This window comes from Herpailurus yagouaroundi, unplaced genomic scaffold (genome assembly GCF_014898765.1).
Source record: "Herpailurus yagouaroundi ecotype Mexico unplaced genomic scaffold, PumYag 182, whole genome shotgun sequence".
Classification (NCBI taxonomy): Eukaryota; Metazoa; Chordata; class Mammalia; order Carnivora; family Felidae; genus Herpailurus; species Herpailurus yagouaroundi.
Window position 1 is genome coordinate 11700184 of NW_024412413.1, and position 13254 is coordinate 11713437.

The following is a 13254-nucleotide window of genomic DNA, read 5'->3' on the forward strand; positions in this document are numbered from 1 at the left end:
GTCTCGTCGCTGTCCCTTCTACACGGACCCTGTCAGCTCCAGGTGGAAACCTCCCCTCCCCCAGCACCCCCCGGCTGCCACCTGCCCATGTCTCAGGAATAAGCCCCCGACATATCAGATGTGAAAGCTGAGGCGAGGCCTGAGGGTATTCACCTCAATAGCCCTGCCTAGGCCGGCTTGCAGTGAATACACAGATTTAGTGTTGTGGGTTCCCTCCAGCTAAGCCCCGGTTTCCTCTCTCCCTTAGCGAAGCAGGAAGAAGAAAAAACAAAACAACTCTTCACTTTTTTCTTTTCTTTCCCCATCCACAGAGCGATATGGAGGATATCATTGAGTATTTCCAGGACTCAGTGAGCTGGGATGACCTACATCTCCTGCTGACTGACCATGAAGCCTGGGAGAGCTTCATGGCTGAGGCCAACTTGTCCAGGTAACCCCCCGGGGATGCCCCAAGGTGGTCCCCAGATCTCCGCGTGGCAGTATCCTCGAGCTGGGGTTGAGTGTGCTCCTTCTCAACAATCTGTGAGGAATATGTCTCCCATGGCATTTGCTGGCAGGGAATGGCCTCGGGTTGAGGAGAGATGAGACCTGCAGAGGGCAAGTTAGGTGACCTTGGGCCTGAACCTAAAGCAGACCTATCTCTGCCTTGGTTTCTTCATCTGTTCAATTTTATCGGGGAGAAACCAAGATAATGTACGTGAAGGGCTTGGCATTGTCACCGACACATAGTAGGTGCTCAATCAATGTTAACTTTTTATTTTTTTTTAAGCTTGTTTATTTTGAGAGCGAGACAGAGACAGCACAACTGGGGAAGGGGCAGAGAAAAAGAGGGAGAGAGAGAGAGAGAGAGAAAGAGAGAGAGAGAGAGAGAGAGAATCCCAGGCAGGCTCCACATTGTCAGCCCAGAGCCCGACTCAGGGCTCGAACTCATGAACCATGAAATCATGACCTGAGCCGAAATCAAGAGTTGGACGCTCAACCGACTGAGCCACCCAGGGGCCTCAATGTTAACTTTTTAGAAGATTGCCACGAAGAGACAGGGGCCAAGGGTCTTCTTCCTGGAGATGAGGGACCAGTCCGAAGAACGCTGATGTACCAGTCTGTGCCCCTGGGCATTTGGACTAAAGCCTTCCCTCCCCATCTAAGGAGTTGTATGAATACTGCAGGATCCTGCTGGCCCACGAGGTGGAGAGACTGGAGTGGAGTTGGACCAAGCTGTGTTGGATCCAGACTCTATCTCTGTCCAGCCCTGTGTTTCTGGGTGTGTAGTCTATTAGTCATTTGTTCAACGTAAACAGTAACTCATCCTGATAAGATTATGGCGAAGGCCTTAGCATGAACTGCAAGGTCAAAGGTGGGGGCCCAAGGGCAATCGTCTTGTCCAAAGGCCGGGATGGACAAGAGGAAGTCTAGGTTGGAGGACTAGGTAAACTTGGGCAGCAAGGCAAGGACTGAGTGAAGCTCTCGGCACAAAACTCGAGGTCCTGGGAGAGGGAGAGGAGACATTTGTTCCCTTCCTTCTTTAATCTCCTCACCACTAGGCATGCAGGGCCATGGCGGGGAGGGGTGTTGTCTCCTCCATACTTTGCCTGGGAGCTGGGGGGGTCTTGACCACCATTTGGAAGCCTCTCCTCTTCTTACAAATTTTTTTTAATGTTTACTTTTGAGAGACAGAGTGACAGCATGAGCAGGGGAGGGGCAGAGAGAGAGGGGGACACAGAATCCGAAGCAAGCTCCAGGCTCCGAGCTGTCAGCACAGAGCCCGACGTGGCACTCGAACTCACAAACCGCGAGATCATGACCTGAGCCGAAGTCGGATGCTTGCCCGACTCAGCCACCCACGCGCCCCATCCTCTTCTACGTAGAGCAGCCCCAGACCAGTGGGAGCCAACATGGCTCTGCGACAACTAGTGGCATCACAGGGGGCAGCTGCTAATTCTGTACTCAATTCTGGGGAGACGCACAAGTCCCCACCAGAGGGGAAAGTACTTCCTCCACCAGCTTGTCCAAATGCGGTCTTTTCAGGCTTAGGGTTTCATACAGATGGCTCTCCAAGTCTCTCATAGCTTTAAGCAATTTCATAAAAGTTGCACATGGCGTTGATGTGCATGCCTATGAAGCTGTCACCAGCTAAGGTGTGAGTTAGGCTGATGACACCTGAGAGGTTGGGGGTGCTGGGTGGTGGGTCGGGAGTCAACGATGTGAACTGGAAGAGTCTGGGGGGAACCAGGGTAACGGACGTCCTGCTTCTCAGTCAGTTGGGGCAGTCACTGGGCCGTGGTCCCCAAACCGCCGTGAGGTTGGATGATTCCCTGAAAGTGTTCACAGGGCGCACTGAGAGCTGTCACATTCAGTCACGTTGTCTTCCAGGCAAGGGTGCAGGTGGCCACGGGGAGAGACGCATGGGGAAGGGTCTGGGAGGGTTTCAAATGCGAAGCTTCCGTCGTCCTCCTCCGGACGCGTGACCGTCCTGCGTTCAATCTGTGACAGTGCAAATGGAGCATGGCCCACCAGGGAAGCTCACACTGTGAGAGAAAACACTTTGACGTTGATTAAAAAGACGACTTAATTCAGGGCTGTGGCCATAGAACGGAGATCAGGCTCTGCTCCGGATACAGAGCTGGGGATTTATAGCCGAGGAGCGGGGCGGGGGTGGCGGATGAGAAATCACTGAGAGAAGAAGGTGGACGACGCTTGCTAAACGGACCCAGCAGGGTTCTTGCTGAAGGCAGGTCAAGAGCTTCCACATCAGGGACGCCCGGGTGGCTCAGTCGGGAAAGCGTCCGACTCTTGATTTCAGCTCAGGTCATGATCTCACGGTTTGCGAGATCGAGCTCCGTGCCGGGCTCTGCACTGACAGTGAGGCGCCCGCTTGAGATTCTCTCTCTTCCTCTCTCTCTTGCCCTCCTCTGCTCGTGCTCTCTCTCACACTCAAAGTAAATAAAAAAAAAATAAAAAAAAAAAGAGCTTCCACATCAAAGGTGGGATTCGATCAGATATCAAAGGTGATCCGTTATCAAGAGTGGGAAGATTCTCATTAAACTGACCTAACAGGGTTCTTGCGAAGCCTGGGCACTATAGGCTGTCACGGACAGGACACAAAAGGCCAAGGTCGACAGGCTACATAGGCACTGCACCTAGTCAAAAAGAGGGCCTAGAAGATCAAGGAGAGAGTCTTTTAGAGTTTTACGGGGGCCCAATGGCATTCGCTGCATGGCTGACCTGTCATCTCCAGCCCCTCCTTGAGGTCACACCCATGCCTTTAGTTTCTAGTGCCTCCGTAGGTCAGAACCGATAGCACATGACCCAAAGCCCCCATCATACATCGCGATGTCAGGCCAAAGGCCCAGGCAAAGGAAGACAGTCCTATCCTTCTAGGACCCTTACCATTCCAGGCAGGGGCCTAGAGGTCACTTCCCAGTAGCCAAGGGCAGAGGGCAGACCTTTCTGTGGGTAAGGTTCATCCTTCCGTACACACTAAGCTTCTCCGAACGAAGGTTTTTCTGCTCCAATGCCACTTCCCTTTGTTCATCTACAAACACTGTGGCGCTGAGAGTGTTGACCTGCCCTTGAGCGAGAAGCCATCTTTCCCGAATACCTACCAGTTGGGGCGCCCGGGTGGCTCCGTTGGTTGAGCGTCTGACTCTTGATTTGGGCTCAGGTCGTGATCTCAACGGCCCAGACCCTCCTTGGGATTCTTTCTTTCCCTCTCCCTCTGCTTCTCCTTCCCCCCACCCGCCCCTCGAAGTAAATAAATAAATACCCTTAAAAACATGCCTCCCACTTAGAGCATCTGAAGAGAAGCACGTATTCATTCCCTGGCTGAGTATGTGTTGCGGAGCACGAGCAAGGTACAGAACGTGTGTCACATGGCAAGAAACATTCTTCGCATCTGTCAAACTCTTGTCCATTTGATTTGTAGTGCACGTTCTGCGGTCGATGCGGGAAAGATCGAATCAAGCCCACTTGACAGCTAAGCTTTTCCTAATCGCTTGACCTTCACCTTTCCAGGGAGGAGGCAGGTCTGTGTGAGCTGGAGGCAGACCTGTGTATGGAGGGCAGAGAGAGGATCCAAAGAGACCACCTGGAGGAGAGGTTTTTGAACGAGTATCCCCGGTTGAAATGGGAGCTTAAGGGGCAAATACGAAAGCTCCACAAGCTGGCGGACAAGGTTGACAAGGTACACAGGGGCTGCACCATCTCCAACATCGTGGCCAGCTCCGCCAGCGTGATGTCTGGGGTCCTGACCATCCTGGGCCTGGGTCTGGCACCTGTGACCTCAGGGATCAGTCTGTCACTCTTGGTAACGGGGGTGGGGCTGCGAAGAGCATCTGCTGTGACCACTGTGTCCAGCGGAGTACTCGAGCACATCGTCCGCGGAAGCCAAAGCCCGTCGCCTGGCATCAGCTGGCGATAACAGAGGGAAGACCATTGCAGAGGCTCTGTGTCAGAACACACCCCGGATGTTTTCTGTAACAAAGAGCTTCGTGCAAGTCCTGCGAAACATTGGAAGGAGTGTTCGTGCCATCAGGCTGGCCAAAGCCAGTCCTCACTTGGCAGCCTGTGCCAAGAGGTTCACGACAGCTGGGAGAGTCTCAGTTCGAAGTGACAAGCGGGTGCAGAAAAGTTTTTGGAGGCACTGTTCTGGGAATGATCAGAGGAGCCCGGATCATCGACGTGGGCACCGTGGGCACCTCCCTTCTGGCGGGTGTGGCCCACCTTGTGGAAGAACCAAAGCACCTGCATCAGGGGGCAAAGGCAGAGTCGGCTGAAAGGCTGAGACAGCAGGCCCGGTTGCTAGAGAGCAAGTTGAAGGAGCTCAACCGGATGTAGGAAAGTCTAAAGTAGGGCCCGGCCCCGCGACCTCCAAACAGGGCAGGGAGCAGGGTCATGTGCGGGACAAAGGCATGGAGGTACCTCATGAGAGGGGAAGAGGGGGCCAAATAAAATTTTTGAGGGGCGCTCGGGTAGCTCAGTTAGTTACGCATCTGACTCTTGGTTTCAGCCCAAGTCACCAGCTCACAGTCCGCGGGTTCGATCCCTGACAGTGTGTTGGGGCTCCTCAATGACAGTGGAGGCTGCTTGGGATTCTCTCTCTCTCCCTCTCTCTCTCTGCCCCTGCCCTGCTCACTCTCTCTCTCTCTCTCTCTCTCTCTCTCAAGATAAATAAATAAACTTAAAAAAAATTAAAAAATTTTTGGAATGTGGTGTAAAGGAGGTTGACATTTCTGTAGCTGCACACGGCGGGGGGGAGGGATTAATGCCAATGACAGGGGCATCAAAGAGAAGGAAGGCAGGCGGAAGCTGGAAGAAGGAGGGAGGGGGCTAGAGAGTGAGGGGGGTGGACCAAAGAGGACACGGAGGACATGGCTCAAGAGAGATGTGGAGGAACAAGCGTGGGAAAGCCAGGAATACTACAGTTAGACTTGTTGGCATATGGAGAAGTGCCTCTCCATTGACCCTCCCCATGGTTTGAGGGACATGCCAGCGAGGATGGACTCCCCCCTTGCTGAGGGGACTCCAGCCCTACCTTTCCTGTCTCGACCCACCTTCATCTTCCAACAGGCTCGCCTCAGGTAGACGGCGACTTCCTCATGATGGTTGGTGGCCGCGACAAGGATGCTGGCCGCAGTGCTGGCGGTGCGGATGATGGCAGTGGGGTGGGGGAAACGTTTGGCAAGTTGCTGCTGCTCTTAGGGACCAGGGCACACCGAGACACCGATGAAGTTCCAAAGGCTGAGTTGGAATAGTGGTTGATTTGGGGAAAAAAACAAAAAACAAAAAAGGGAAGAAAAGCGGAAGACGCCAGCAACAGGTCGAGGAATCTTGCCACATGTCGAGGAGATCAAGCAGCTTGGGGCCAAGAGACATCGCCTCTCTGAGCCTCAGTTTCCTCATAGTCTGGGGGGGGGGCGCGGGACAGTACTAGGCAAGATGGTATTTCAAAAAAATTTTTTTTTAGTTTAGAGAGAGAGAGAGACAGAGTGCGAGCGGGGGAGGGGCAGAGATTGAGGGAGACACAGAATCCAAAGCAGGTTCCAGTCTCTGAGCTGTCACCACAGAGCCTGACACAGGGCTTGAACTCACAAACCACGAGATCATGACCTGAGCTGAAGTCGGATGCTTAACCGACTGAGCCACCCAGGCGCCCAGCAAGATGGAATTTCAGATTCATGTGGCTCTCCCAGTCTTGTGTTCTATAAGCTACTTCAATAAATGTGGACAGCAGGCCTCTGTTGTGTTCATCGAGGGGCTTGCCTGGGCTCTGGACTTCCCTTCCCCATGGGCTTGTCTTCTGGGCTCTCAGGGAGCAAGTCCTCCATTGCTTTTTCCTCAGACCTCAGCACGCTGCAGGCCCCACTGGGACACCCAGGGGGAGCTTGTCCACATCGGGCTTCGGACTGAGCACAGGCGTTTTCCTCAGCTGGTGTCCAGAACCTGGGATTGAGTGATAGATGACGGTGTTTCTCTAGTGGGCAGGAGGGCCGAGTCTTGAACCCCACAGGCTTCTTCCTCCCTCCCTCCCTCATGGAATGTCAAGCATGTCAAGGCCTTCCCTTCCCCACCAAGGAATCATGGCGAGTCTCTCTCTCTTCTTTCTTTCCCAGACCCCACCTGACATCCCTTCTTCCCAGAACTGCCTTGTTCCAGTTCTCTCCCAGCAGGGTGGAAGGCAGGAAACTCCGGCCATCCTTGTCATGTGGCTGGTCGGATAAATGGCGGTCCTATGGGTTCACCAGACCAGCCATCAGATTCTAGGGGAAGGTGCAAAACACTTCGCTGAGCATTCAGGTCTAGCTGTCACCCAGGACTCATTACCAGTGATTTTCTGCACGGGGGTTAAAGAGAAGGATTCGCCGGGTATTTCCCCAACGTTAAGTAACCTAGCCCTTGATGTCTTTCCATGTGCCTCTTGTGCCTTGTCCAATTATTTAAGGCTCTACTCAAAACAAGTAGTATTGCTATTTCAGGCTTCCGAATCTTTGGCGAGTGGAATAATTCTTGGCTCCGCGGCCTGTTATTTTCCTCACCGCCCTTCATTCATCCCGTTACAGACCAGAACTGTAATGTGCAACCCCTCTGCTGTGTTCCCCAAGAGGTAGAGAGCCCTCAAGGCGTGAGGTTTGACGCCTTCGGATGGTTAGCATTGGGTATGGCCAGGAGCAACAGATCAGCCACCACAAATTCTGTTCTTGGTATTCTTTGAAAAAAATTTTTTATGAGTTTATTTATTTTTTGGAAGAGAGAACAAGGGAGGCGCAGAGAGGGAGGGAGGGAATCCCAAGCAGGCCCACGCCGTCAGCACAGAGCCCGATGTGGGACTCGAACTCACGAACCGTGAGATCATGACCTGAGCTGAAACCAAGAGTCAGATGCTCAACCGACTGAGCTGAAACCAAGACCATGACCTGAGCTGAAACCAAGAGTCAGATGCTCAACCCAGAGGCCCCTGTTCTTTGTTTTCATTGAATGTCATCCACCAACAGGGAAGGAACTGGGTGGGGCCAGCCTCTGAGATGAAAGATCATAGGACACAGGGGCTGTCCTTCCCCATCATACAGTGACCGTGGATGTGGAGAGTTCCTGGTGTCTGCCTCAGCCGCAGGACAGTGGACCCCAGGGTTGTATCAGTGAACCAACCCCGGGGGGCTGGGGGCCCTGATCCTTCAGATGCTGTGACGTCTCCACTATCCTTCAAGTAGCGAAAAAAATCTCAGTGGGATTGTTAAAAACCCAGCAGCTAAGAATTTGAAAGGCTCATATGTAGGCATCTGGTGGCTCAGAGGGTCAGGAGACTGGTTTAGAAGACAGAGTTTGTACTTGCCGTCAGAATGCGAATGCTGGGAGCGTCTAATCCTGGCACATCGAAAGATGATGTGTTAATTGAGCTGAACCCGCGGGGAGAAAGGCCGAGGGGTACACAGCAGGCTGGACAGACGCAACAGGCAGAAATCCAGCTGGCCCCTCGGAGGGCTCTTGAGCTGGGATCAGGAAAGACAGCGGTGTCGAATTGCTGCTAGATCTTGGAAGGGGCAGGGTCCAGAGAGGATGATGGGGACACTAACCTGCACGAGGGAGACAAGATAGAGAAAATGGCCAAAGGCTCTTTGCAAGGCTAGAGATGAGGGTTTGATAAGAACCACGGAGGGAAGGCTAAGCTCTGAGCAGATTTGAGTAGGGAGATCAGAATGGAGTGTTTCAGAAGTGAATTCGTGAGTTTCATGGTGACAAGGATATAGCTGGGGAAGTGAGTCTGCACCTTGAGAAGCAAAGGCAGGGGGACGCTGGGATGTCAGAGGGACAGCGGTCAGGGAGGTTGGGACACACTCAAGGGGCTGGGCGTGGGAATCATGGGCGGTGTTTGGGTCCGAGTTGGGTGTTAGGCTGGTGGCAGATGAACTCACCGACAGAATCGCCCGGCTCCGGGAAGTGAGGGGCCAGATTTGTTTCCATGACAGAAACCACTGGTAGATCTAGAACTTCTTGGCTTCCTGTCTCCAGTGTGGTGGGCCCTGCGTGGTGGACGCCAGAGGCATGCAAACAATGGGAAACCGGGGCCTACACCCTGAAGAACAAGGAAGGAGGGCGCTCTGACCCAGAAAACAGGGCCGACACTACCCAGGCTTGAGAAGGAGCTGGACCACCTTAAGAAACCAGATAAGGTCATCCCTGGGCCTGTATGAAATGAGACCAGGGGCCAAAGAGGAGCCACGGAGGGTGTCCGAGGCTTGTCTCACCTCCACATGGAGGAGAGGTTACTGGAAGCAATGTTACCACAGCAGTCGCATGGGTCACCCAACGCCTGGAAACTCAAAGGCCCAAAGACGTGTGACTTGGGGAAAGGGCCGCCGATGGGGTGTGTTGGCCTCCTGACTAGAGTCCTACCCTCTCCCCCTTTGCTACACCTTGAATTTGAATTCCACAGCCTACTGGTCTCTTCTGAGTTATCTTCGTGTTCATCCAGTCTGCCGGAGCCTTAGCTCACGTGAATGTTGGAAAGGTGTCCCAATGGGGCCTGCACCCCTCCCATGGCCACATCTGTCCCCAGGGTTACAGAGCTGTCTAGCCAATGACAGAAAGAATGAGGAGAGGGGACCTGGGTGGCGGTTGAGTGTCTGACTCTTGATTTCGGCTCAGGTCATGGATCCCAGGGTCGTGGGATTGAGCCTCACATCGGGCTCTGTGCTGAGTGTGGAACCTGCTTAAGATCCTCTCTCTCTCTCCCTCTGCCCTTCTCCCCCAATTGCACATGTGCTCTCTCTCTCAAATTTAATAAAAGAAAAGGAAAGGAAAGAAAGAAAAGGAAAGGAATGAGGAAAGGAAAGGAAAGGAAAGGAAAGGAAAGGAAAGGAAAGGAAAAGAAAAGAAAAGAAAATTGTCCCCAGTAGAACCTAAGGAGTGACCTTTGGTGTCAACGTTGGCAGGACTTTTTTGTTTGTTTGTTTTAATGTTTATTTATTTTTGAGAGAGAGAGAGAGAGAGAGAGAGAGAGAGAGAGAGAGAGAGAGAGGCAGTGAGCGGGGGAGGGACAGAGAGAGAGAGAATCTGAAGCAGGCTCCAAGTTGTCAGTGCAGAGCCTGACGTGGGGCTCAATCCCACAAATCGTGAAGTCATGACCCTGAGCCGAAGCTGGATGCTCAACTGACTGAGCCACCCAGGTGCCCCTGGCAGGACGTTTTTATGTAGCTGAAGAAGTGGACCTGAAAGGCCAGTCCCCCTGCCATTCATTCATTCATTCCTTCATTCCATCAGTCATTTGTTGAACACTCATTGATACCCTCCCCTTCTGTGTGCCTGGCACTTGCAACGTTCTGGGGACATAAAGATCAGACAAGGTCCCATCCTCTCTGGAGCTCAGGAACCAATGGGGCACTCACCTGGGCACAGTGCAGGAGGGGGAGGGGGGCTCCCAGACATGGCCTCTCCGTGTTCATTCCGTCCCTGCCCCAGCCCCTGAAATGCTGGTAGCTTCCCCCACATGTCCCGGGATGTTCCTCCTCTGTTCCTCGGCTAGTGCCCAACCGTCTGCCATCTTACACGCCTGGTCCTCCTTCACCTGGCCGCCTCCAGCTTATCCTTCACGACTCCCTCAGCCCCTCAGAGGGAGCTCCTCAGACCGTCGGTGGGGATTCTAACGCTCCTCTTCTGGGCTCCCACAATCCCATGGGCTTCCTCTGGCATGACCTTGGCACAGCATATTCTCATCAGCTGCTCCATGAGCGTCCCTTCCTGCTGCAGGGACCTGGGCCGCTCTCTGCACTCCCCGGCTGCTGGAGATGTGGCCGTGGATGCTGTCGGACCCAAATGCAATGCATGTAACAGAAAGAGGGCTGGCTCGGCTTGTTTCTTGTCAATAGAATCGAGGTAAATTTTTACGTATGACAAACTACATCCAACTCAAGTGCACAACTCAAGAATTAAAAATAGAACTACCCTACAACCCAGCAATAGCACTGCTAGGAACTTATCCAAAGGATACAGGAGTGCTGATGCATAGGGGTACATGTACCCCAATGTTTATAGCAGCGCTTTCAATAACAGCCACATTATGGAAAGAGCCCAAATGTCCATCAACTGACGAATGGATAAAGAAGATGTGGTTTATATATAATGGAATACTACTTGGCAATGAGAAAGAATGAAATCCTGCCATTTGCAGCAACGTGGATGGAACTGGAGGGTATTATGCTGAGTGAAATAAGTCAGTCAGAGAAAGATAGATTTCATATGTTTTCATTCACATGTGGGTCTTGAGAAACTTAACAGAAGACCATGGGGGAAGGGAAGGGGAAAAATAGTTACAAATGGAGAGGGAGGCAAACCATAAGAGGCTCTTTAAATACAGAGAACGAACTGAGGGTTGATGGGGGGGGCGGGAAATGGGCGATGAGCATTGAGGAGGGCACTTGTTGGGATGAGCACTGGGTGTTGTATGTGAGCGACGAATCGCGGGAATCTACCCCAAAACCAAGAGCATACCGTAAACACCGTATGTTAGCCAACTCGACAATAAATTCCATTAGATAAATACATACATACATACAATACAATAAAGGACAAACAAAAAATGATGGTTGAACTGAAAAAAAAGCGTATTATTCAGAAAAATTAAAAAAAAAAAGAATTTTAACAGCTGAAGCTTTTTTAAAAAAAATTTTTTTTTTCAACGTTTATTTATTTTTGGGACAGAGAGAGACAGAGCATGAACGGGGAAGGGGCAGAGAGACAGGGAGACACAGAATGGGAAGCAGGCTCCAGGCTCTGAGCCATCAGCCCAGAGCCCGACGCGGGGCTCGAACTCACGGACCGCGAGATCGTGACCTGGAACAGCTGAAGCTTTAAACACCATCACGATACAGAACACATGTATGATCCCAAAAGATTCCTATTTCCAGCCCATTTCTCTCCCAGCCCCAGGCAACCCCCGATTGGTATTTTGTCGCTATAGTGACACATATAAATTGCATGTACAGCGTGGAAATACTATGCAGAGAGAATTTCCTAGAATGGTATATAAATAGAATTACATAGCGTTTCCTGGAATTGTATATAAATGGAATAATATAGTATATATTTGTACATACTCTCTTTCCCAGCGTAATGCTTTTGAGATTCATTCGCATCGTTGTGTGTATCGCAGTTCATGTTTTAAAACTGATGAGTGATGCGTACAGATATACCACATTTTGTTTACCCTGTTCACAGACATTTGCATTCTTTTGTCTTCTGTTCTGTTGTTCTTTTCAAGGTTCTCTTTTTAAATCATCTCTATGCCCAACGTGGGGCTCGAACTCATGACCCTGAGATCAAGAGTCACATGCTCCGCCGAAAGAGCCAGCCAGGCGCCTCCCACCGCCCCCCCCCCCCCGCCCCCGCCGGCCTAATATGAGGCCATTGTGAACAAGGCTGCTTTGTCCTACTCTTGGATGGGCATGCTTGCATTTTTCCAGGGTACGTGCTAAGGGTGAAATGGCTGTGTCCTATGGTAGGTGAATGTTTACCTTTTGGAGAACGTGCCAAGTAGTTTTCCAAAGTGGTCGTACATCTCAGGCTCTCCTCAGTAGTTCATGACAGCGCAGGTTGCTCCATATCCTTGCCAGTCCTTGGAATTGGTAGTCTTTTCCATTTTAGCCGTTCTGATGGGAGTGTCGCGGTGCCTCCCTGATGTTTCCATCTGCATTTCCCTGATAATAATGATGTCGGTGATCTTATCATGTGCCTGGGAACGATTCATCTATCTTCTTTGGTGAAGTGTCTGTTTAAATCTATTGCCCGTTTTAAAACTTGAGTTGTATTCTTATTATTGAGTTCTCAGAATTTTTAGTATACTCTAGATACAAGTCCTTTGTCAGATGTTGCGCTGAGATGGTTTTCTCCTGTTCTGGGACTTCTCTTCTCCCTCTCTCATTGTTTTGTTGAAAAACGAAAGTCTTTAGTTTTTATAAAATACAATTTTTATCAACTTTTGTCTTTTACGTTTCGTGCTCATTGAGTGTTTTCTAAGAAATCACCGCCTGGCCCCGAAGTTATGATTTTTTCTCCCACGTTTTCTTCTACAACTGTTAAGTTGAAGCTTATGCATTTAGTTTTTCTTCCTTAAGTTTATTTATTTATTTTGAGAGAGAGAGAGAGTGCAAGCAAGCAGAAGAGAGGCAGAGAGAGAGAGAGAGAGAGAGAGAGAGAGAATCCCAAGCAGGTCCTGCACTGCCAGCGTGGGACTTGAACCCACGAACGGTGAGATCATGACCTGAGCTGAAACCAAGAGTCAGATGCTTAACTGACTGAGCCACCCAGGTGCCCCCACTTTGTTGATCGTCTTGAAGAACTAGCTTTTGGCTTTGATAATTTTCTCTGTGGTTGGTCTATTTTCTACTTCATAGGTTTCTGCGCTCATCTTCATGATCTTCCTTCCTTCGGCTTACTTGGAGTTTAATTTGCTCTCTTCTTTCTCGCTTCTTGATGTATCTTTCAAGATTTTGATCTAGAATCTTTGGTCATTGATTTTACGTTTTTCATATTTTCCGATATAAACATTTCAAGCTGTTGCATTCACTTCCTGCTACCTCTGTAACAAGTTATCACACACTTGATGGCTTCACACAGCAAATTTATTCTCTTAGAGTTCTAGAGGACAGAAGCCTGAAATCAGTTTTGCCGGGCTGGTTCTTTCTGGAGGCTCCAGATGTGAATATGCTTTCTTGCCTTTTCTAGCTCCTGGAGACACCTGCATTCCTTGGCTCAAGACCTCTTCCT

General features: G+C 51.0%; 1 protein-coding gene across 1 annotated transcript; it reads left to right on the forward strand.

Annotated features, from left to right (window-relative positions):
- Window positions 1-276: 276 nt before the first annotated feature.
- Window positions 277-5159, forward strand: LOC121040419 (apolipoprotein L2-like). Its single transcript, XM_040490929.1, is given in 4 exon segments — window positions 277-430; window positions 4012-4353; window positions 4355-4619; window positions 4621-5159. Coding segments are annotated over 4 exon segments (933 nt in total). The 5' UTR covers window positions 277-317; the 3' UTR covers window positions 4834-5159.
- The last annotated feature ends 8095 nt before the right edge of the window (window positions 5160-13254 follow it).